The 22,196-nt window shown below is 38.9% G+C and overlaps 1 protein-coding gene across 1 annotated transcript; it reads left to right on the plus strand.

The window, feature by feature from the left end:
- Positions 1 to 3,391: 3,391 nt before the first annotated feature.
- Positions 3,392 to 4,937, plus strand: LOC135118240 (alpha-(1,3)-fucosyltransferase C-like). Its single transcript, XM_064039564.1, has 3 exons — positions 3,392 to 3,423; positions 3,768 to 4,202; positions 4,649 to 4,937. The coding sequence occupies exons 1-3, from the start codon at positions 3,392 to 3,394 to the stop codon at positions 4,935 to 4,937; spliced, it is 756 nt and encodes a 251-aa protein (XP_063895634.1).
- Positions 4,938 to 22,196: the final 17,259 nt, after the last annotated feature.

Raw genomic sequence — 22,196 nt, forward strand, 5'->3', positions numbered from 1 at the left:
TATCTCGTTTTTTACGCAAAAAGTGAATATAAATGTCATCCTCATCCTCCGAGCCTTTTTCCCAACCATGTTGGGGTCGGCTTCCAGGTATTAGTGTACTTGTATAAAAAGTGCATTATATAATAGTGCATAGACTTAGCGCACTTACTTAGTTTTTTTTTTCTTTTTCTGGCTACATTTTTTTGTTCATCGTTTCAGTAGGTATCTAATTTTCCCTGTAAAATCTTAGGTATACGAAATACCAAATAAACAATTGACCTTTTATGAAAAAAGTATATAAACAAACCGTTCAGTATATTTTGATATCTGCTAACTAACTCAGCATATTCAAAAAACCCTACCAATCTCATAAAATGCGATTAGACACGAGATCGACCCTAATGGCCTTACTACCAAAACTTAAACCCCTGTTTTACACTTGTCTTAAAAAAAATTGGCTGCAAAATGAACCATATGTCAACGTCATAATTTGTCATTTTTTTAGACAAGTCTTAGACTGACGTTTAAAAGTTTTTGTGACGCATTATATTTTTTATTTCACCTTAAAGTTTAGCCACATTAAAATAATTGCCTAGAAGCTGAGTTAACATCCGACCACACTACTGGAGCGAGAGTTCAGTGGAACAAGTAGAACAGTCGGCGCCGCTACTGCCTGATCTGAAATGCAAACCGCGACCCAAAGAATCTCATTAGCAGACGGGACCACGCTACCTTGTCCAAAGGCGTATTCTGGATATCAACGCCTTACGCCCCACTGAACCGACAAAATAAACGTCAGTTTTCTTAAAACAACCGTTTAGGCTGAATTTTTGTAGGACAAACAATCGAACCGATTTCTTGTTGGACGTTATGACAAGGATTTTCTGACCGATTTGTTGTATATATTGTAAAATGTATGTCGTTGCACTATTTCTTATAAGTGTGTTAAATTTTTCTCCTACAAAAAATCTGTAACCGATTAATTTATCGGTCATGAGCGGGCATACTAACTATTAATTATCAGTTCGTATGAGATTGTGACTCAGTTAATTTAATAAGAAACTTATTAATAAAAACTCTCTCTATTTATCGTTTTTTTTTTATTTATTGTTGAATTTTCAGTTGAAAGTGGCTCCGTACACCTTAGAACGTTTGATGGGTGTTTAATTTAGTTCCATTTTTTGTTATATCATTTAAAACAATGAGCACTACAACTGTTATTGAACCATTTGTTTTTCACGTGCCCATAGTGTAATCATAAATATGCCAAAAAAAAGAAATAATCAAATCCAGAATAAGAGCTAGTTGTCCGCCGCACAGTGAAGACATGGCGTCTTTGCATTCGTACCAGCCAGCTCATTGGAAAATCACTCCCACCGACTGAATACTGAACAACCAGCACAATATCTGCGAATCTCTGTATTAAATCTCATATAGCCACATAGCACTTTGAGAATTTAACTCAGTGGATACGCCATTGCAGCTAAAGCGGGACGGAACAGAGAAGTTTTTATTTCTTCGTTCAGGGATACTACTGAGTAGAGGAGACGAGATCTTTGAATTACGAAATTCTATTGGTTGATTTACAAGTTCTGTTTTCCGCTCCATTTTGGTGAAATCTGGACCCAAGAGAGGCTTCTTACATACTCATACATAAATGTACCTAGACGTGTGCGTCGATGCCTAATTTTACTTACGTACTTGAGCAAATGACAAGATTAACACGAATTGAAATTGATACGATGTGCCTAATCGAAAATGCAAGCTACCAATAAGTTTTTGTTATGCTGCCTCGCTCAAATTATTAATTTTTCGCCGGTGATTTGCATCGTCTCTTCTGCCGAAAAACGTCCACTGCTGTACAAAGATCTCCCTCAAGATTCGTCACTTTGCTCGATCTTCAGTAATCCGCATTTACAGCTTCCGATTCGTAAGCCAAGATCGATCTTGGCTACATCGTCTGTCCGTCCAGTGCAGTGGGGGCCGTCGGTATCTCATGACCGTTCCATTTCTTTAAATGCTCTAGGACATAGCCGTATAGCCGCTAACATACTGTTCATATAGAGTGGGATTGTGTTCGCAATGCCATATGAATATTGGATATCTATGCAACTGGATATATCTAGGTACGTATTTATTGAATGGTTTAATATTCGGAATTTGGATTTCTTTGAAATCGTTTTTGTAGTGCTTTTTGTTTATTTTACAATGGTATTCTGATATCTGAAATTGGTATGGTATGCAACCAGTGGTAGAATTTTCTGACCTATTTTATTAATGTTGGACTATAATTTCATATTATACTAACTACTAAAAAGAACACACTCTGCTTCAATTCACTTGCTACAATTAATGAGTATCCATATAACTGGCATGTACTTATGTGAAAAAAACAATTATTTCTAGAAACTAGGTAGGTAAGTACCTACATAAGAAGGTAAATCGCATTTCTACTAAAAATGTGACGCAACGGAAAATCCTTTGTAGATCCGAATTTTATTCTCCATTCATACATCACATTTGTAGCACAAAAAATGTTTTCTAAAGCGTCCATCAAAATGATTTCCTTGTAACAACATTAATCGGACAAGCCATTCAAAAAACACGGACAATTTTGTACAGAGCCTGTCGGACCGTACCCACATCAAGAGCACAATAAGCGCGCGAAGCATTGTCGCCATTTTGGAAAAAAGCGCGCCAAATCGTATTGTAACAAACAATCAAATGTATTTCGAATTCGCTTTATAGGTGTATATTTTTAAATGTGTTAAATGATCATCATACATGATCATTCTAAATACGCACTTTAATTTTGCAAACACCCAAAACACAATAACGCTAGAAAATTTCAAAATATTACTGACTAACGAAGATACAAAGTAATGCAATGCACCTTGACCATGCACGTCTTTTAGGAGTTCCGGTGTAATTCTGGAAATTATTTTGACGCAAGTAAGCGAGAATCTGAAATGGAAAAAATACAAACAAATGAGAACTTACTTGATTGGTTACTCTAGGACAATGAACACGTGCTTGGTAAGGTTGGGCCTCAGTTGTTTGTCTGACTTCGACTGCATTATATCGTCAACAAACTGCATTCTGTTCATCATACTAAGTTCCAGCATGGCCCGAATATCCAAGTACTTAAAGTTCATCCTACACCTCTCTATTTTGACTCTCCTCAGCTATTTTATCAAGGACCAAAAACCTGCAAGAATTGTGAAGAAAATTGGAAGATACATTCCAGATATAAAACATATATTAATGTGGACTAGAGTTCCTGGGATAGAAGAAGATGGACAAAGATATTTCATAAGCCATGGATGTGAATATATTAACTGTTACTTTACGACAAACAGAAGTCTTTTTCCTGATCTTAGATACTTTGATGCTATTGTGTTCAATGTCCAAGATGTTAGTCGTGAAACTAAAGATCTGCCGAAAGTGAGGAGCATAGTTCAGAAGTTCATATTTGCAGCAAACGATTCTTCTGATAACTATCCAGTTTGTAGTCCTGTTTATGAAGAATATTTCAATTGGACGTGGACATACAAGTAAGATGTTTTAGTTTCCGTGGGTTTTTAAAAAGCTCTAAGTGCCAATTTTGTTATAAAATTATAATTTAAGATACTGATCAATATTATACATTAAGAAATGAACCTGTAAGTAAAGTGAAGGTGAAGAATGTTTGATTTTTACAGTAGGTAGATAGTCAGTTATCATACCGGCAAAATAAAGAATCATCATGTCTAAAAAAAATAACCACGAAACGTTATCTTCTTCTCCAGACCCGACTCTTCAATCCCGTACAAATTCATCACCGTCTACAACATCGACAATCACGAACTTGGCCATGACCTACACTGGAACTACAACATGGATCCAGTCACTAACCAGTTCAAGACTTCGCTATCTTCGAAATCTTTAGCTGCTGCCATTTACCTGGATAAATGCACCACGAACAGCAAAAGGGAATACTTTTTGTCAAACTTGCGACACTATCTTAATGCTTACAACCTAACCATCGATGTATATGGCCCTTGTGGTGATTTTAAATGTGGAAGAACCAGCTTGAAGCCCTGCTTCTATAGAATAAGGACCACTTACTACTTTTACTTGGCCCTAGAAGATTCTATAGCGACTGATTATATTACAAAGTCTGTGCTGTTTGCGTATGACAACAATGCTGTGCCTGTAGTGCTCGGTGGAGCTCAGTATCACAGGTATTTGATATTTTTTTTTCAATTCCTTACCTATCTAGGTACGTATGTAAAATTTGTAAGTTTGTATGTAGGGGGTAATTTTTGGAACCTCTGGTCGGATTTCCAAAATTCTTTCACTGATAGATAGCTGCAAAGGTCATGAGTGCCAAACGCTATATTTTATCCCGTTACGGGCAATGGTTCTCACGGGACGAGGGTAATACCGCGGGAAAACGCCTAGTTAGAAATATATTGAGATGCCTTCTTTGGAGTTTAGTATTCTTGTAATGTTCTTGTTACTCTTTATTTATTTTTTATTTTTATTTATTTATTTATTTATTATGTTAAAACGGTTTACACACCAATTACATTAACATAAAACCCTTAAGGCGTTCTTTTGAACTTTGTGGATTCTTGTTGATAAATGACTGATTGATGTTTGTAAATATAATCCTTTGTCTTCACAGATACCTACCCCCAGACTCCTACTTAGACGGCACACAACTTGGTGAAGAGATACTAGCGAAAGTAATGTACGAGGCCATTCATAACAAAACTAAATACTACGATTTCTTCAAATGGAAGAACCACTACAGCATCAAGGAATCTGAAGTACTTAACGCTTGTCCTCTATGTGAGTTCCTGAACAATGAAGGCTGGTTGAAAACAGGAGAAAGTTACCTGTACTTCAGAAAATGGTGGAACCCATTCTTTGCTGAAAGATGCGGCCTCGATAAAAGATATGTCGTACTGTAACGAGTAGAGCAGAGAATTCGATGCAAGATATTGTTGATATCTTGTGACAATTAAACTATTCTTTTATTTAGGCTTGGTCAACTGGGATTTGAACCCCCACGGCAACTTTCCGACCGTTGTTTGTAACCCAAGTGATGCTATTCAAATCAGTGTACGCTCCGGTGGTGAGAACATTGTGTACGTGCATCTATAGGCAAAATGTTCTGGAATTTGTAGCTCACATCACATCACATCATCAGCCTATCGCAGTCCACTGCTGGACATAGGCCTCTCCAAGTGCACGCCACTGAGATCGATTTTTGGCTTCTCGCATCCAGCTCCTGCCAGCCGTCTTGCGCAAGTCATCACTCCACCGTGCCTGAGGACGTCCTACACTACGTTTGCCGAGGCGCGGTCTCCACTCTAGAACTCGTTTACCCCAACGGTTATCGGTTCTTCGGCTAATATGGCCAGCCCACTGCCACTTCAGCTTGCTGATTCGGTAGGCTATGTCGATGACCTTGGTTCTCTGACGGATTACCTCATTTCTGATGCGATCCCTCAGAGAAACGCCGAGCATAGCTCTTTCCATAGCCCGCTGAGCGACTTTAAACTTGTGGACCAGCCGTACCGTCAGTGTCCACGTTTCGGCTCCGTAAGTCATGACAGGTAGGACGCACTGATTGAAGACTTTTGTCTTTAGGCACTGTGGAATCGACGATGTTAGGACTCGACGTAGCTTCCCAAATGCAGCCCAACCCAACTGAATTCTCCTATTCACCTCGTCCTCAAAGTTGTTTCTACCTAACTGCAATGTCTGCCCGAGGTATACATATTTCCGAACAACTTCGAGAACGGCGCCGTGTATCGCAATCGGTTCCGGTAGAACATGTTCATTGAACATGACCTTGGTTTTGTCCAAGTTCATCCGTAGGCCGATGCGTAGAAGATTCAGCCAGGTCGTTAAGCATCTGTTGTAGGTCCTGCAGCGTTTCCGCCATGATGACGATATCGTCAGCAAATCTCAAGTGAGAGATGTGTTCGCCATTGATGTTGATGCCGCGTCCTTTCCAGTTCAGCGTCTTGAACATATCCTCCATTGCATTAGTGAACAGTTTCGGGGAAATAACATCCCCTTGTCTCACTCCTCGATGCAACGGTATGGGCCTTGTTTGCTGATTCTGTACTTGGACGGACATTGTAGCGGCTTCGTAGAGACATCTCATCACTTGGATGTATCGCCAATCTACTTGACAACGCTGCAGGGACTCCAGAACAGACCAGATTTCAACCGAGTCAAAGGCCTTCTCATAGTCCACAAATGCTAGACACAGGGGCTGATTATACTCTTCGGTCTTCTGTATAATCTGCCGCACTGTGTGGATGTGGTCTATGGTGCCGTATCCGCTCCGAAACCCAGCCTGCTCCGGTGGTTGGAATTCGTCGAGTCTTCGCGCAAGTCGGTTCGTGATCACTCTTGAGAACAGCTTATAGACGTGGCTTAGGAGGGAAATGGGTCGATAGTTCTTCAACTGGGTTTTGTCTCCCTTTTGAAGAACAGGACGACAACACTCCTACTCCACGCCTCTGGAGTTCTCCTTCAAACAGGACGGCATTAAAAGCTTCTGGAGCTCCCCAGTACGGGCTTACCTCCTGCTTTTAAAAGCTCTGTTGTAATGCCATCCTCGCCAGGGCTTTTCCATTTTGAGCTGTCTCAGAGCGATCTCGATTTCGCCACTGCTGACTTCTGGCAGGTCTTCGGTGAAATGGCGTGTTAATGTGGCTCTAGAATCCTCATTTCCGGGATCAGGTCGAGATGCATGCGATGCGTATAACCGGCCATAGAAATTTTCCACTTCCGAAAGGACTGCCGGCACCGAAGAAACGACTTCTCCACTTGTTGTGGTCAGCTTCGTCAAGTGGCTTCTTCCAAGAGATTGTACGAACACCTTTGACCCCGATTTAGCTCAATTGCTCTTTCAATGGCAAGAGTATTGAGTACCGGAGGTCGCGTCGTACGTGCTTGTTGATCTCTTGGTTTAGAGCCCGCTGAGCTGACGAAGTGACAGGCGGGTTTTCACGTCGTTTCTTCATAAGCCCTAATGTCTCTTCCGAAAGCTTTGATTTCTTGCCCTTACGCTGCATGTTACAGAATCTCGAACCTTCCTCCCTGAGGATCCGAACCACATATTCGTGGTTCTGGTTAACGTCTGTTGTGGTTTCCACGGCGGCAAATCGGTTCTCCAAATTTGACTGGAACGTTTCGGATCCTGTCATGGTTTGGAGCAGTGTTAGTCGGAGCCTGGCCTTCATCAGACGGAAACGTTCGGCCTTGAAGTTGATATTCAGAGAGCCTCGGACAAGTCGGTGATCGCTACCGGTATTAAACCTATTGATCACGGAGACGTCTCTGAATATGTGCTTCTTGTTCGTCATGATGAAGTCAATCTCATTTTTAGTCATAGTGTCGGGGCTTTGCCACGTCCACTTCCTTTGGGGCTGCTTTTTGAAAAAGGAGTTCATCAAAAAGAGCCCCTCGCGTTCGAGGAAGTTGACGAGCATTTGCCCCCTATGATTCCTGCTTCCAAATCCATGGGATCCTACTGCCGATTCGCCGCAAGTCTGTACTCCCACTTTAGCGTTAAAGTCCCCCATGACAACGGTGTAATGGGTCTTTGTAGTGAAGTGGAGGGCCCTTGATATATCATCAAACATATCCTCCACTTCATCGTCTGAATGTGTCGAGGTCGGTGCGTACACTTGCACTACCTTGAGGCTATACCTGTCGGTGAGCTTTATGATAAGGTACGCTACCCTGTTCGACACACTAGACACCTCCACAACGTTATCAGCTAGGGACTTATTAACCAGAAACCCAACGCCACCTTGGGATTGGAATTTGTAGCTGCACATTACTTATTCTTAAGAGCGTGTACGCTCGGCGCGCGATGTCAACTTTAGGTAATTCAACGCAAAAAACCGCGCAGACTAGCGTCGCGGCTGTGTGCGTGCCTATCATACTTCACGTATAGTCACACAAACCATTTTGATCCTTTCGAGTGAAATTGGTAGAACAAAACTTATATTATTTAGTAAATAGTTAATAGCGGGAAAATAGTGTAAGTCTATGGATGTCTAAAATATAAAAGCATGAAAATAAGTCGTTAATACTTACACTCTTTTGCAAAAAAATCGGTCACCTATGAAAACCTTGGTTTTGAGGACTTTCTGTATATTACATACAATTTTCAACAGTACTAAATAGTCGACTGATGATTAATGACAATGTTAAGAGTTTCTGTATTTTAACCGATTTCAAAAAAAGAAAGGAGGAGGTTTCAATTAGATTGTTTTGTGATTGTTCTCGATTTCTCAAAGACGCCTGGACCGATTTGAAAAATTGATTGTTTATATGCATGGTCCAGTCCATCCAGACCGAAAAATTGTGGTCAAATAACAACAATTGCCGGAAAGCCAAATATTGGTGAAGAGCTTGGGTTTACCATTGCAAATAAAGTTTTAAGTTATCTATCCTATATGCTTCAAAAGTTATTCGAGATCAAAAGTCAAAATTTGGGTACATCCAAAATGAAAAAAAAAAGTTATCGTTCGATTGGTAACAGACATCTGCAATAAGTGATTTCTAGCCTAAGGAGTCCGCCATATTGGATATAGAATCATACATTGTCATTAAAACTGAACATTCAAACAAAATTTCAACTCAATCGATAAAAAAAATATGCTTCAAAATTGAGCTTTAAATAAAATAGTAATGTATCAAGATTTGTTGGTCGCGCTTGAAATGTACTCTATTCTCGGTATCCACGGCAGAGGTTATTCACCCTACGCGATGTGACGGAGCGACACGTCCTCTCTCTGTGAAGCCTTGCGGCGGTCTGGTTTGAGTTGACTCGCGTGCAGCGTTTTATAGTAGTTTTTAAATAATTTATAAAAAAATAAAAACGAGAGATTAAATTAAAATATAAAGTTTATGTTTTAAAGAAAGAGTTATATTACTATAGAAAATAATTGTTATATTAAATTAAGTAAGATAGATAGGTAAAAAAAGCATTTGAAATTCACAATTTTTCACATTGTTAAAATATTTTTTTCTGAAAGATAGAGACCTAAATCAAAAAATGTTTTCAACTAACTATAGGCATGGGGATTTCGTCTATGAGTAAAAAAATAAATATGATTAGGTTTGCCACTGTTTTCACATGAATTTAAGCTTCGAAATAGACGCTGAACGGGAATTTTATAAAACATCTGTTACGTTATAGGGGTTTTAAGTATTTAAACTACACAAATTGAAATTTATGTTCAATTAACTATATAGACAGTGAAATTACCTTGCGTTATTAAAAAATAACATAGTTATAGGATAAGTAGTTAGTGAGAAACAGTGGTTTGAAAAGTACCATTTTAGGCCAAATGGCGCGCGGTTGACGTACACGCTCTTAAGGCGCTTCCCCGAGCAAAACGCAGCGGAAGCCGTTTATTGTACTGGTTTTTGAAGTCAACTTTTGTCTAAAACAAATTCCAACTAATAAAAAATACATAAAATTTGTAGACATTCTTGACTCTTGAATGGTATTTTTTTTTTAGTTTTAAGCAGAATAATGTCTAATTATAGGGTCACAACAAAACCACTGAAATGAGAAATAATCACTAATAAGATGCATCTCTTCGTAAAGTAACTATTATTTTTATTTGCTACCTAAACTAATATATAGGTAATTTAATAACGAACATTATGGTAATTTTATTTTTTTCAAAACACGAACATTTTATTTTATAAACATTTTAATCCAAAATATGAGCGTTCTCGCTACTCGCTACGTATTTCTTGCGCCGAGTTTGTATGGCGCAGAGGCTCAAGGTCATTTGCTCAGGGTACCGTCTTAAGGCTGAAATTAGCTTCTCCATAAATCCTTCAGCTGAATCTGACTTCTGCAATCTACAAACACACAATATGAAAACTATCAAAACAAACACGTATGTATTTCAAAAAATAAAACCAGATCTCCTTTTACAACAGTACAAACGTACAAAATTATCGCCAACAATAACGACATCGAAAGCCGACCGGCCAAATTCACATACACAAACATGGATTAAAGAGTTTAAATTATTTTAAGAGATTAAAACGCATGATAAAACAGTGTACCCGTTGTCGACACTCCGGTCCAATGTTAATTTAACTTTAAATCCTGTTTTTAAGCAGATTGCTCTCGCACCCATATTGTATTTATCGTTCTTAACACATTAAACAGGTTCCCAGTTTGTTCGTAAATTATGTTTTGGTAAAGTTTTTGTTTTGTGGATTAAATAGTTAGGCAATTTTGATTGGATTTTCATATTTACTTGTGGATATAATGCTCTTGGGCGTGTTATTTTTTATAATTATAAGTGCATGAGGATATTGTATCTAGTCAAGCCATACTGACGCTACAGATAAGAAAATGTTCTCCAATTACCTATTTCCTACTAGCACCCTCACCAGGGCAATTAACTAATAACAAACACGTCTATGTATCTACTACAAAATCTTTCTATAAAAGTAACAACGTTAAAAGAAATATAATGTAGGTATATATTCTTTGTAAGAATTATTGAATAACAGACTATTTTTATCTACCTATTCATCCGTCGCCAAAGAACAAAATAAGCTAGGTATAAACACATTTCAAGTTCAAAATGACAAACGAGCAGACCATAAAACCCCATCAACAAAATAGTTTGAAACAAACCTGCAAATAAGTAACGGGGATCCAAAGCCGTCGGCAGACTTTATATTAAGTCTATAAGTCAGAAAAGTTGCCAGTTTACTTGAACCACCCTGAGATAAGCCAGTGGGGAATTCCACCACATTTTTAATGAACCGTCGGACTCTTTGGCACTAAGAAATTGTTTTCTGAACGCTTTGAAAGTAGTTGGTGTTTTGTTGGGGGTTTAAAAAGTTCGGTTCTATCTTGGAGCTTTGTTTTCGAAGTTTAAAAAGGCTTTATTAGGTATTTATTTGAGGGAGATAAAAAAAATGAAAAGGCACATTTATTCACAAAAATCAATTTTCATACAAACATTATTACTTCTACCAAACTGCATGACAGTTTGACGGTAGACGTAGCTCCCATGTCATCATGATTTTTAATATAATAAGATTTTACACTTTTTCACTTAATTATAAATATTAATAATAAATCATATAGCTAAACATGCAAATTAGATTCTGTTATATTTTGACGCACAATATCCAGAAGGTATTTAAACAGTTTATTTTTGAATGATGCTTTGGTAAGACAGCTCTTTTCTATGTCTGAAGGAAGGCTATTGATAAATGACGGACGGAACAAGGTACTTTCTACACCGGCCCCCTAAACTAATTATTACCCGTGATGAAAGGTGGTTGCAAAAATATTTTCGGTATGCGCTCTCTGACTCAAAATTCTACGTCCTCGATTAGATTTCGTCTTTGGCCTATCTGGTGGCATGCTAAGTTTCAAACTAACGCTACATATGACTATCCGTCAGTAGCACAAAGCTCCATTAAAGCTAATACTTCTTTAAATCTATTGCTGACTCTTTCTTTGTTGACCATATAAAAAGTGTTAGCAATATATAATGAAGCTTTAATTTTAATGGAGTTTTGTGCAACTGACGGTAAGCTAAGGGTCAATTCACACTGAAAGAGCAGCGGCCGGCAGCGGCCGTAAGAGCACGGAAAATGTAAGAGCGCGGCGCGATGCGGCGCCGCGCGGCGCCGCGCGGCCCGCCGCGCTCACGCTCAATCCCTTGCAATTACGGCCGCTGCCGGCCGCTGCCGGCCGCTGCTCTTTCAGTGTGAATTGACCCTTATGGTCTCTGCACACAGCGGGCGCGGCGCGGCGGGACGGGACGGCGACGCGACGCTGAGCAGTTGTAATGTACTAGATATTACGGAGGCCGCCACACAGAGCCGTCCCGCTCGACGAGACGCGACGCGACGATCTAGTACATTGTGTCCCGCCGCGCCGCGCCCGCTGTGTGCAGAGACCATAAGTCTATCCATACCTACAAACGTCATTCCTTCACCTTCATAACTGATTTCTCCTACATCTTTAAAACATATTCTCTAATCAAACTTATCCTTACAATATCAACTTCCGATCATTAAATCTCACTGAAGTCGACATAGGTAATTAATGAGAACATCTTAAATCGTTTTGGTTAAATCTGAGCTCACCCGAGATAATAACGCGAACGCATCCACATTATTAATTCCTGCACATCCAAAACACTTAATTACTATGCTAAACGCTTCCTCGGAACAGAGAAGAGTTTTTGTCCTCCACAATCTACATTTCTAATCACAGCACCCGAAGTGCTAATAAATTCAGCTATAGAGCATATTAAACCGGTTAAGATGTTATGTAAGATAGAAATAATTTAGCATTCAGCCTTTATAGTTATCTATGTATATTGAATTTCATAACACGCACTAAGACGACCCACTGACCCGTATGCCGAATTAAAAAAAGTCCGTCTTTTACTTAGATAAACCTAAAATAATTGACACGATTTTTTCTATAGGTACTTACAATAAATTTGTGACAAAAGAAGTGTGCGACTGCCTCGTTGGTCTAGTGGTCGCAAGCGCGGCTGCTGTGCCAGAGGTCTCAGGTTCGATTCCCGGCTCGGGCCGAAATCGATTTGTAGGTATCGCTTTCACAAAGCAGCCCGTAGTCTGGAAGTTGGTGTAGGAGTAAAGGAATAGGGAATGCACCTGTGTCTGCGCAAATGCTTGTGCACTATAATATGTCCTGCGCAGCTGGCTGATCTCCTTAGAACATCCTCCTTGAGAACAGCCGCCGTGGCCGAAATCGGCCGTGGACGCAATTAATAAATCTGTAGAGAGGTCAATTATGTACATAGAATATATTTCCAAAATAACTATTAGGGGGTGATTAGTGATCGATAGGTACTGATGCCAAAAATGCAATCAAAGTAAAATTTTTGTCTGTCTGTCTATATGTTCGTTATGGAAACGAAAACTACTTGACGGATTTCAACAAAACTTGGTACAATGATTCTTCGTACTCCTGGGCACTTTTAATCACGTAGCGTGATTAAAAGTGCCCAGGAGTCAGGAATCAATAGGAGCCAGAGCAGTGAAGGTAAATGTTAGGAAAACGGGAGAAATTACTCCATTTCTTATGCTTCAGTCGCGTGTGCAGCCTTAATGGTTAAAGCTACACAGAAACAATGTATGACGGAAATATTCTCCTTAAAATTATGTAAAAAATATACCATGACAGTATATATCTATCTTTTATGGTTGGCTCACAATAACACGTTTAACTCTCGATTCGTTTAGCCTCTCTTTGCACAAAGTCCAAAACTAACGCGGACGAAGTCGCTGAAAGAAGGTAGTCTCTAATAAAAAACATAATAACGAAGACGCAACATGATTATAGCTATCGGCACGAATCTGAGCTCTGACCTTCACCTGCGCAGAAGTAATTTATTGGGTCCCTTTTGTGGTATGAAGTGAGGCGCGGGGGCGGGCTAAAGCAGTGATTGGCCCGCAGTGCATCGCCTCATAGCCGTCACTCGGGATTGGTTCTTTGCTAATAAATCACTTTTGAGAGCTCAAGATTCGTGCCGATAACTATAATTTTTGTGTTACGACAATCATTGAAAGTCAATATTTTCCATAAAAGTGACGCCAAATTTTTAAGCAGTATCGTTATTAAATTGATAGGTATACCTGCTTAGGTAAGTTAGAATTTTCTGAGGCATAGAAAATTATCGAAATTTCAACGAAGCATAAGTGATTTTCGTAAAATAATATTTCATCCTAAAAAAAGCTTAATATTATTGGATCAAGTCGAATTGGTCTGTTGCTTGGCATAAAACGCTGCAAAATACATAGGCCTCGAACAAAGAACTTTTACTTATAACATCGAAGAACATGGAATTGAATGACATCACTCTCATTGTGATACGTTCCGATACGAATCAAATACGTGGCCCTTTACTCGAGATCAATTAAACATATGTAGGTATTCACATACCTCCTTCTACGTATAACTTTAAAAGCTGACAAGTATCGGCCACGGCTCAAACATTATTCTAATTACTGTGACAGCAAGAATTTTAAGTTTAAGTACAACTTACAACTTAAAGATAAGCAACGTTTGAGTATCGGACGGATGCGCCCAGCACACTTTTTTTGTGTTGGATCCGGTCTTGACCATATGGAACAAAAATTAATTTGGTAAACACTTAAACAGTCAACAATGATGGAATCCGCAAATACACAAACGGTTGTCCGTTCAGCACGAACACATACGTAATCTGAGTTATCTATGCGTACCTACATCCATTTAACACAATGCAATTGTAAAGCTGTTTAACTTCCTAACAAATGCACTAAACTCCGTTTAAGCCAACAACTTCAACATTCAAACTATAAGTAAATTCGCCGGGGTAATTCAACTGAATCGGATTGGAACGACCAACGATCATAAGTCCACACTTCCCGCTCCATACTCTCTATTAGTTAAATATTGTGGTTAACAATTAAAGCATTAGTGTTTCCGCAGATTTCGGAGTTTGAACCCGTTTGTTATTCAAGTTTGAATATAAAATCCAGTAGTTTAACATAGTAGAGAACTACCTCAATTGAGTCGGTTGGTGGTTGTTCATAAGTTCGTGATTAATAATAATAATCCAGTTGCCCCTTTCTTGCAAACGCGACTAGTTCCCGCTAATTGAGCTGACGAGAGTGGCGAGTCTCGTCTCGACCTGCCATTTTAGGAGTAGGCATGCCTTTTAACAGTTTAAACACATGTCAAAATAAATAATCATGTAGGTAGGTATCTAAGTAGCTAAATGAAATTCTGTAACTAAATGAAACTATACCTACTTACAAATAAGAAAATATAAGCGGATACCAAGGTGTAAATAGATGTTTCTTTATATGTTATGCCATATTCAAAATACCTCCTTAAGTATTTTGCTTATAGCCGTAAAACTTCATAAAAGGCGTTGTCAACTTGCCATAATTTTCAAAAATATCAAAAAGCAAAAATCAACGCAAAGATCTATTTCCGATAGACTCCTGTTCAGGAAAGGGTCATAAACAAACTTGGGTTTCAAAAATAAAAATAAAATCAAAGTCGTATTTTGTTTGGTTCGAATCAGCATTTATTTTGAGAAACATAAAATAATTATAATAAAAATATTCTCAGAGATCAAAGCTTTGATTTTAATTAGTTTTTCAATATTTTAATTTATAACTGTCCACAGAAAAGACTTCACAATCAACAGAAAAGACAAAAGTTGTAATTTGTCTAAATAATTCTAAACTAAATAAAAGAGTTTTATTAAAATTACAACAATCTGGCTGTATTAATCATCTTCACATAAAAAATGTCATAAAATAAACAATCCTCTCGTTTTGAAAAAATAATGAATTTATGTCCACAGAAGGGATTTATTTTCGGTTGACTTAAATCAAACATAATGTCAACCAAACTGAACGTAAAATAATATAGAAATAAACATAATGAGACATATCATATTGTTTTATTCGTCATCGCCACTATCAGTGTAGGGATCGACAAAAGGTTTTTGAGACTGCTTAGGTCGTACAATGAAGTCGCCTTCGCTGCTGCTGTCTGTGGGCAATGGATGACGATAGCGAGGTGTAAAAATAACATCAGAGTCATCAGAGTCTGAAAGGAACTTGGATCTCTCATCCTGCAGAGGTAAAGACACGTCTGAATCATCAGAGTCTGGCAGGAAACCAAATCTTTTACAGGGACGTGATGGGACATTATGAGAAGTACCTCCATCAGGTGTAATCTGATCTGACCTATAAGTTATTGTAGAAGCATTAGCCGTGTCTTCACTTCTCGGAGAAACGTTCCTTGCGTCAGCCATACTCAAGGGACTATGCGTTTGTGTATTATTGGACGGAACCTTTATCTGGCCAATTTCAAAATGCGGGCAAACAGCATTAGATGCACAAGACAGACAACTAAGCCTTCGGGCATGTAAAATATTTGGATCATTTTGATTCCAAGAAAGTTGATGTATCTTAAATGTCCCTTTATAAGCTTTCATCGCATTTTTATCTACTATTTCTTGAATGTCTTCAATATTTGGATCCCCAATTCCGTAGATCTCAATTCCTTTACAGTTCTCTTTAGACATAACATAAGTGAGTCATAGTCAGACACATCTTTGCCCATCGCAACCGAACTGTCGCACAGCCTTTTATGCAGCCACCTACTCCGTCTGGAGCACCTTTGCCATGCCCTTTTCGCTATAGTGCCAAACAATATCGGTCACGTCATTTAATTCTCGACTAATGAATTTAACAATTAAAAGAAACATAGTTTTGTTTCGGTATTGGGTCGTTGGGCCGTCACTCAAAATATGTAGTTCTGTTAAATTTGGACTGAGTTCTTTAATTCGCTGTAGAATTGGTTTAAGGTGGGCACAGATCATAACAGGATCATGGCGTAAATTTTTTGAAATAGAACACATGGATGTAGTTTGGAAACCATTATTCGGAAATTCTGCCGCGCTATAATAAACGCAAGTATGAAGAGACAATTGAGGCTTCGAGCCACCAAAATGAGCCGACTGAACCTCAGCACTATACTTACAATTATAGTTTTCGGAAAAGTCTACATGCAACAAGCCTTTGGTAGACGTTAATTGTTGTTTAAATGTTTGTATTGATCTCATTTGATGAATCATATTAGCTACATGTTGCATGAATACTGGTAAATTTAAATGTAATAACTTCACTAGCGCACCTATCGTAGTTTTAACAGTTTCTTTAACACATTTCTTGCACTTTTTCTGTACACCTTTGATAACTACATCCACGTCTTTTGTAACCCATCTATCATAAGTTATATAATCGTTTTCGGCAAAGTTATTAAAATCAATTTTCTTATAAAGACAGCTCTGACACTCTCTCTCTAAACATTTAGGAGTCAGTGTATTATTACAACACAATGCCTTAGCGGCATCGGATGCAGATCCGTAAGAAACAACTTTCGATTTTTGAAGTGATCGAATTATGTGATCATTATTTTCGTGTAACGTACAGAGACACGTGTTTCTTGAAGCTGCTTTTGGAAACAGAACCCAAAAAGGTCTATATCTCCTAAAAGTCTGATATGAAATATTAAATCCTGTTTTGAGTTTAAATATTATGTGTAAGTTTAAAAGTGTGTCATTTAGTAAACGAATTTGCCTTTTGCTTTTTCCTAGTTATTGTTTCATTTTACCTGCAGTTAATCTACTATATTCGTCATTTATTAAAAAATCATGCACAGCTTTTCTTATATCCGTTTTCAAGACTTTATTTCTAGAACTCGACTTCGATGCTTTCTGTTTTCTTTCTTCTAGTCTTCGTATTCTCATTCTATACTTTTTAATTACCTTCCCCATCTGAAACACCTTTTTCTTTAAAGCCTCATTTTCAGCTTTTCTTGCTCTTTTATTTCGGGCAGCTACTGCACGTCCAGATTCAACTCGCGAGTGAGGAAGACGGACTTGCCGGTGGAGTATTTTCTTGTATAAGTGATTCAGTAGCTTTTCGCATCTTTAATAATTGTCGCCGTTTCTTCGATTTTTCGCGCCACATTTTTCTTATTTGCCGCTGTTGCCTCGGTGTAAACTGATCAATTGTTTTAATATCTCCTCTATCCTTTTTCTTATGGTATCTTTCTCTATCTTGTTTGCGTATCTCTTCAACAGCAGCTTCAGTTAACTTAGCCCGAGCTCGACGCATACTTAATTTTTTTTGTTCACGCCGTCTCATCTTTTTTTCTTCATCAGTAAGATTCTTTAGTGTATTTTTTCTAGGCATTTTAATTTACTGAAACAATGACAATGAACCATGTACCCACACCAAGCCAAGCATTAAAAAAGACATAACACGTAAATGCAACACAATATTGGTAAAAAAGTCCCATAATAAACATGACAATAAATATATTATACATGGCATAATATCCTATGCAAAGTAACAAAAACAAATGCTCTAGCTGTTCAACACATAATTTGTTTGCAAAAAGCAAGTTTTAGTCTTAATAGATGTCACTTCTGTGGACACAGTCTTTTCCGTGTCAATGTCCACAGAAAAGTCTACGTCCACAGAAGTGACTGTCTACGGAAAAGTTTGTCCACGGATGAGAAAATCAATCAAATCAAGCGTAAAAACACGTCAAAATTTTAGGTTAGAATTTAAAAAGCAATGCTTGTAAAAATGGCGTCCCATAACAATTGATGTTAATAGATTTCCATAATATTTGATAAAACACTTACCGTGGTATCGAAGTCACAGAAAAGTCGCAATGATCTTTTATATTATACTGAAATAATCTTTGATTTAAGCAATTTTTGTTTTTTAATTGACGGAGCGCATGCAGACCGAAACCAAGGTATCTTAAACTGACAGCGATTGAAATGTTACCAGTTCAAATAAACAATTTAGGCTGCGTTCCAAATATTGAGAATTCAAACATTGTATATATTATGACCACGGAAAGAGTCGCGGACCTAATAACAAATTGTTCATGTATCATAATTTGAAGAAATTTTATTTAAATATTGTATAACAGTGGAAAAATGGATTTTGATTATATTAATAACGGTTAAAAGAGGTGATGTATTAGTATTTGTAAATTATTACATTTTAATTTTGATCATGAAGTTTGAAACCGCGTTTGGAAACGGTCCACGGAGGGGTACAAAAAGGATGTTTATATTTTAATATTTTTAAAACTAATAATTAAAATGTAAAAATTACCTGGTAAATTAATGGTGTACACTCATATTAAATAACTGTAAGTATAAATATGGTTGATTTACATTGTTTTAGTTAAGTTTGAGTCAACGCACACATAATTTTAATGTTCTGTTTATGACCCGAAAAAGCAATTTCAAATTACCTATGCAAAAACTCGCAATACTACTACTAAGTATATTTCAGAGAAAAATTAAAGAGCCGTACAAAGTCAAGGAGGCAATCTAACTTGCTCACAGACAGAACTGGCAACTAATTTACCTAGGCAAACGTAGCCTTGGCTTGCGTTAGCAAAGCGGATTGCTTTTTCACAACTATTTCATTTTAAACTCGAGAAAATTTACCTACGCTCATTCCTTTGCTTCTATCTTCAACTTGATAATAGGATTGATTTCGTTTTCTTTTTATATCTTTATTTAGGTAGTTCATTTTCCTGAGTATTAGAAACAGAGTTTTTCAAGATTTGAATAGGCTTTGACAATGTTTCGTGGCTAACCAATGCCTTTTTCATGCCAGCTGTTGTTTTTTTTTTTTAATCCTTTGCCATCGTTACCAATTTGAAAACTTTAGGTAGGTACTTCTGTAAAAGGGAAAATAGATTAAAATGATAGTTAGGTCAGGCGAAGGCGATCCGGCCAGTACTCGACGACTGGCTCGGGAGAAGGCACGGTTCCCTGTCATTCAGGGTGACGCAGGTACTGTCGGGGCATGGGTGCTTCGGCAAGTTCCTGTGTCGCTTAGACAGGGAGCCGGACGCTCGGTGTCACCACTGCGTCCATGGCGGGGAGGACACGGCGCAACACACGCTCGCTGAGTGTGTAGCTTGGGAGGAGCAGCGCCGTGTCCTCACAAACGAAATCGGAGACGATCTGTCGCTGCCGGCTGTGGTGCGGACGATGGTCGGCGGTGCAGAGTCGTGGGACGCGGTGTTTCGTTTTGCAAGGAAGTGATGTCGCAGAAGGAATCTGCGGAACGGGAGAGGGAAATTTTGACTCCCTTCCCCGGTCGCAGAAGGCGCACCGGGCGCAGGAGAAGGGCGGACAACGCCCTCTTCCGCCTCCCATGAATGGGTTCAAGGGCGAGGGACTTGGGGAAGTTCCCGCCCCTACTCAGTGGACCCGAGGCAGTGGCACGCGCGTGTGTCGGCGCGTGCCCCTGAGGCGATGCACGGGGTAGGCGAACACCTCACTTACCCCGTGCAAGAGACGAGGCCCTTGCGAGGGCCGGCACTAGTGTGGGGCTGCGGAAGAATCTGGATTCCCGCGGCCCCGCGCACACGTGCAAGGAGGACACAAGGGGGTTTTAGCCGGTATGAGTCCGGCATACCACTCCGCCTCTCCCCAGGCGGAGGAAGTCCATGAGGATTTCCCCCTCCCAAAAAAAAAGGCGAAGAACTATTATGTAATCTGTGGTTAGATGTTTTACTCGAACTTCTCCAAACAATGAATAGTCTAGTTATCTAAAAGTGATATCACAAAAGTTAATGACCTAATTTACCTAATACATAATATGTAAAATGCGCTAGTAATTGTTAAACTGATACTGGTACCCAGTTGCATCTGGCTAGATTGGAAGCCGACCCCAACATGGGAAAAGGCTCGGGAGATGATGAAATAATGCAAACGTAAAATGCGCTCTTTCTTGTCGACTTGTGTCGATAAAAGGAGATTCCGACAAATTGAGAACGTCCACCGTTAGTTAATTGGGTACCTAGTACGATTTACTATACCTACCTCTGTACCATAAGAAGATTTTTAGGAAGGCAAGGTTTGTACTTTGTACTCATTACTCACTGTACATATAAGGGCTTACCTCAGTACTAGCAATTAGTCTATCTGGTTTCATTCCTTTGCCCTTATCTCAAGCATGGTCTGAGCATGCCTTCCTGTGACATTCTATCTTTCCTATTTCTGGGTTCCATAAATATCTAATCTAAAATTATCGAAACTAAAATAATAATGGAAGTCATCAAAGCGTCCGTATCTTGGCTATGCTTCGGTGACTTATTTGGAGAAACCGAAGGGTTTGTATGTGCAATTATGGACGAAGTTATCCTTACGAATAACTACCGGAGAATATCATGAGAGACGGGACGGTTGACATATGTCGGGCATGTCACTATCCGGGGCCCCGATTCTCCTAATTTTACTTAAGCAACATACTATTCATGTTCGACTCGATTCGACTGAGATCCAATCCCGACTCGATTACGATTGAAGCGTATGTGGCATTCCGCTATTTTTTCTTTGAAATAAACGTTTTTATCCTTTTCTGTCATTCAATAATGAATCATTTTGTCTGCAAATGATTTACGATTGCAAAATGATTGTACAGCAAACTACCGTATAGACCAAAATCACCAAAATAGCAGACCAATCGCACACCAATCAAATGTCAATCGAATACGATTGGTCTTTTATTAGTAGCAGAATGCCCGATATGGTTAAAACGGCTATTGCGATCATATTGCGATTCGATTTCTATTAGATTTTGACATTATTAACTTAGGAGAATCGGGCCCCGGGTGAGTCTATCAGACATATTATTTCTGGTTGTTCTCGTTTGGCTAACGGTGAATATTTGCACAGACATAACCAAGTGGCCAAGATCATCCACCAGCAGCTTGCTCTGCAGTTCAAACTTGTAGATCTTGAGGTACCGTACTACAAGTATGCGCCCGACCCAGTTCTCGAAAACGACCATATCACGTTGTACTGGTGTACCATACATACACATACATGTCAGTACCATATAGATAGTAGATACCCAGTAGTTATTGGCTGCAATAGTCCTGTCAGTGATGATTCATCACTGACAGGACTATTGCAGCCAATAAGCCTGATATAGTGGTGATAGATCGATTAGCGCGCCGCGCGATGATAGTCGATGTCGCCGTTCTGCATGACGAGAACCTCGTGAAAGCTGAGAAAGAGAAACAAATAAAGTATCTTGACTTAGCGCACGAGGTTGTCGCCATGTGGAATGTCGACACGGCTGTCATTGTGCCGATTGTCGTTACGGCCAATGGTCTAATAGCCAAGAGCCTCGACCAACACCTCAGGAGGCTCTCGTTAGGCGGCTGGATCAAGGGACTGATTCAGAAGGCAGTAGGTACTCCTTGATACGGCGCGTATTGTGAGGAGGTTTCTGTCTCTGGGACCCTAACTACCGGTACCTTGGACCCTATCCATAAAATAGGTTGCCCGATATCGGTGGCAACCTATTTTTAATTTACATTTTTAAATGTTTTTTTTTTTATATTTAATATTTAAAAATGAAAAATAACAACATGGAAGTCAAACCAGAGGCTCTAGACTGCTCTTATTGGTTTTTATTAAGTTTCTGGGTTTCAAAATTTCTTTTTTGTTGTAGTATTTTTATTATGTGAGAAAAACTACAATAATTATGAACTTAAAAATTAAAGTCCATTGGTGTCCAAATGTATTCGATAATAAACGAGTAAC

Source organism: Helicoverpa armigera, chromosome 19, assembly GCF_030705265.1.
Source record: "Helicoverpa armigera isolate CAAS_96S chromosome 19, ASM3070526v1, whole genome shotgun sequence".
Classification (NCBI taxonomy): domain Eukaryota; kingdom Metazoa; phylum Arthropoda; class Insecta; order Lepidoptera; family Noctuidae; genus Helicoverpa; species Helicoverpa armigera.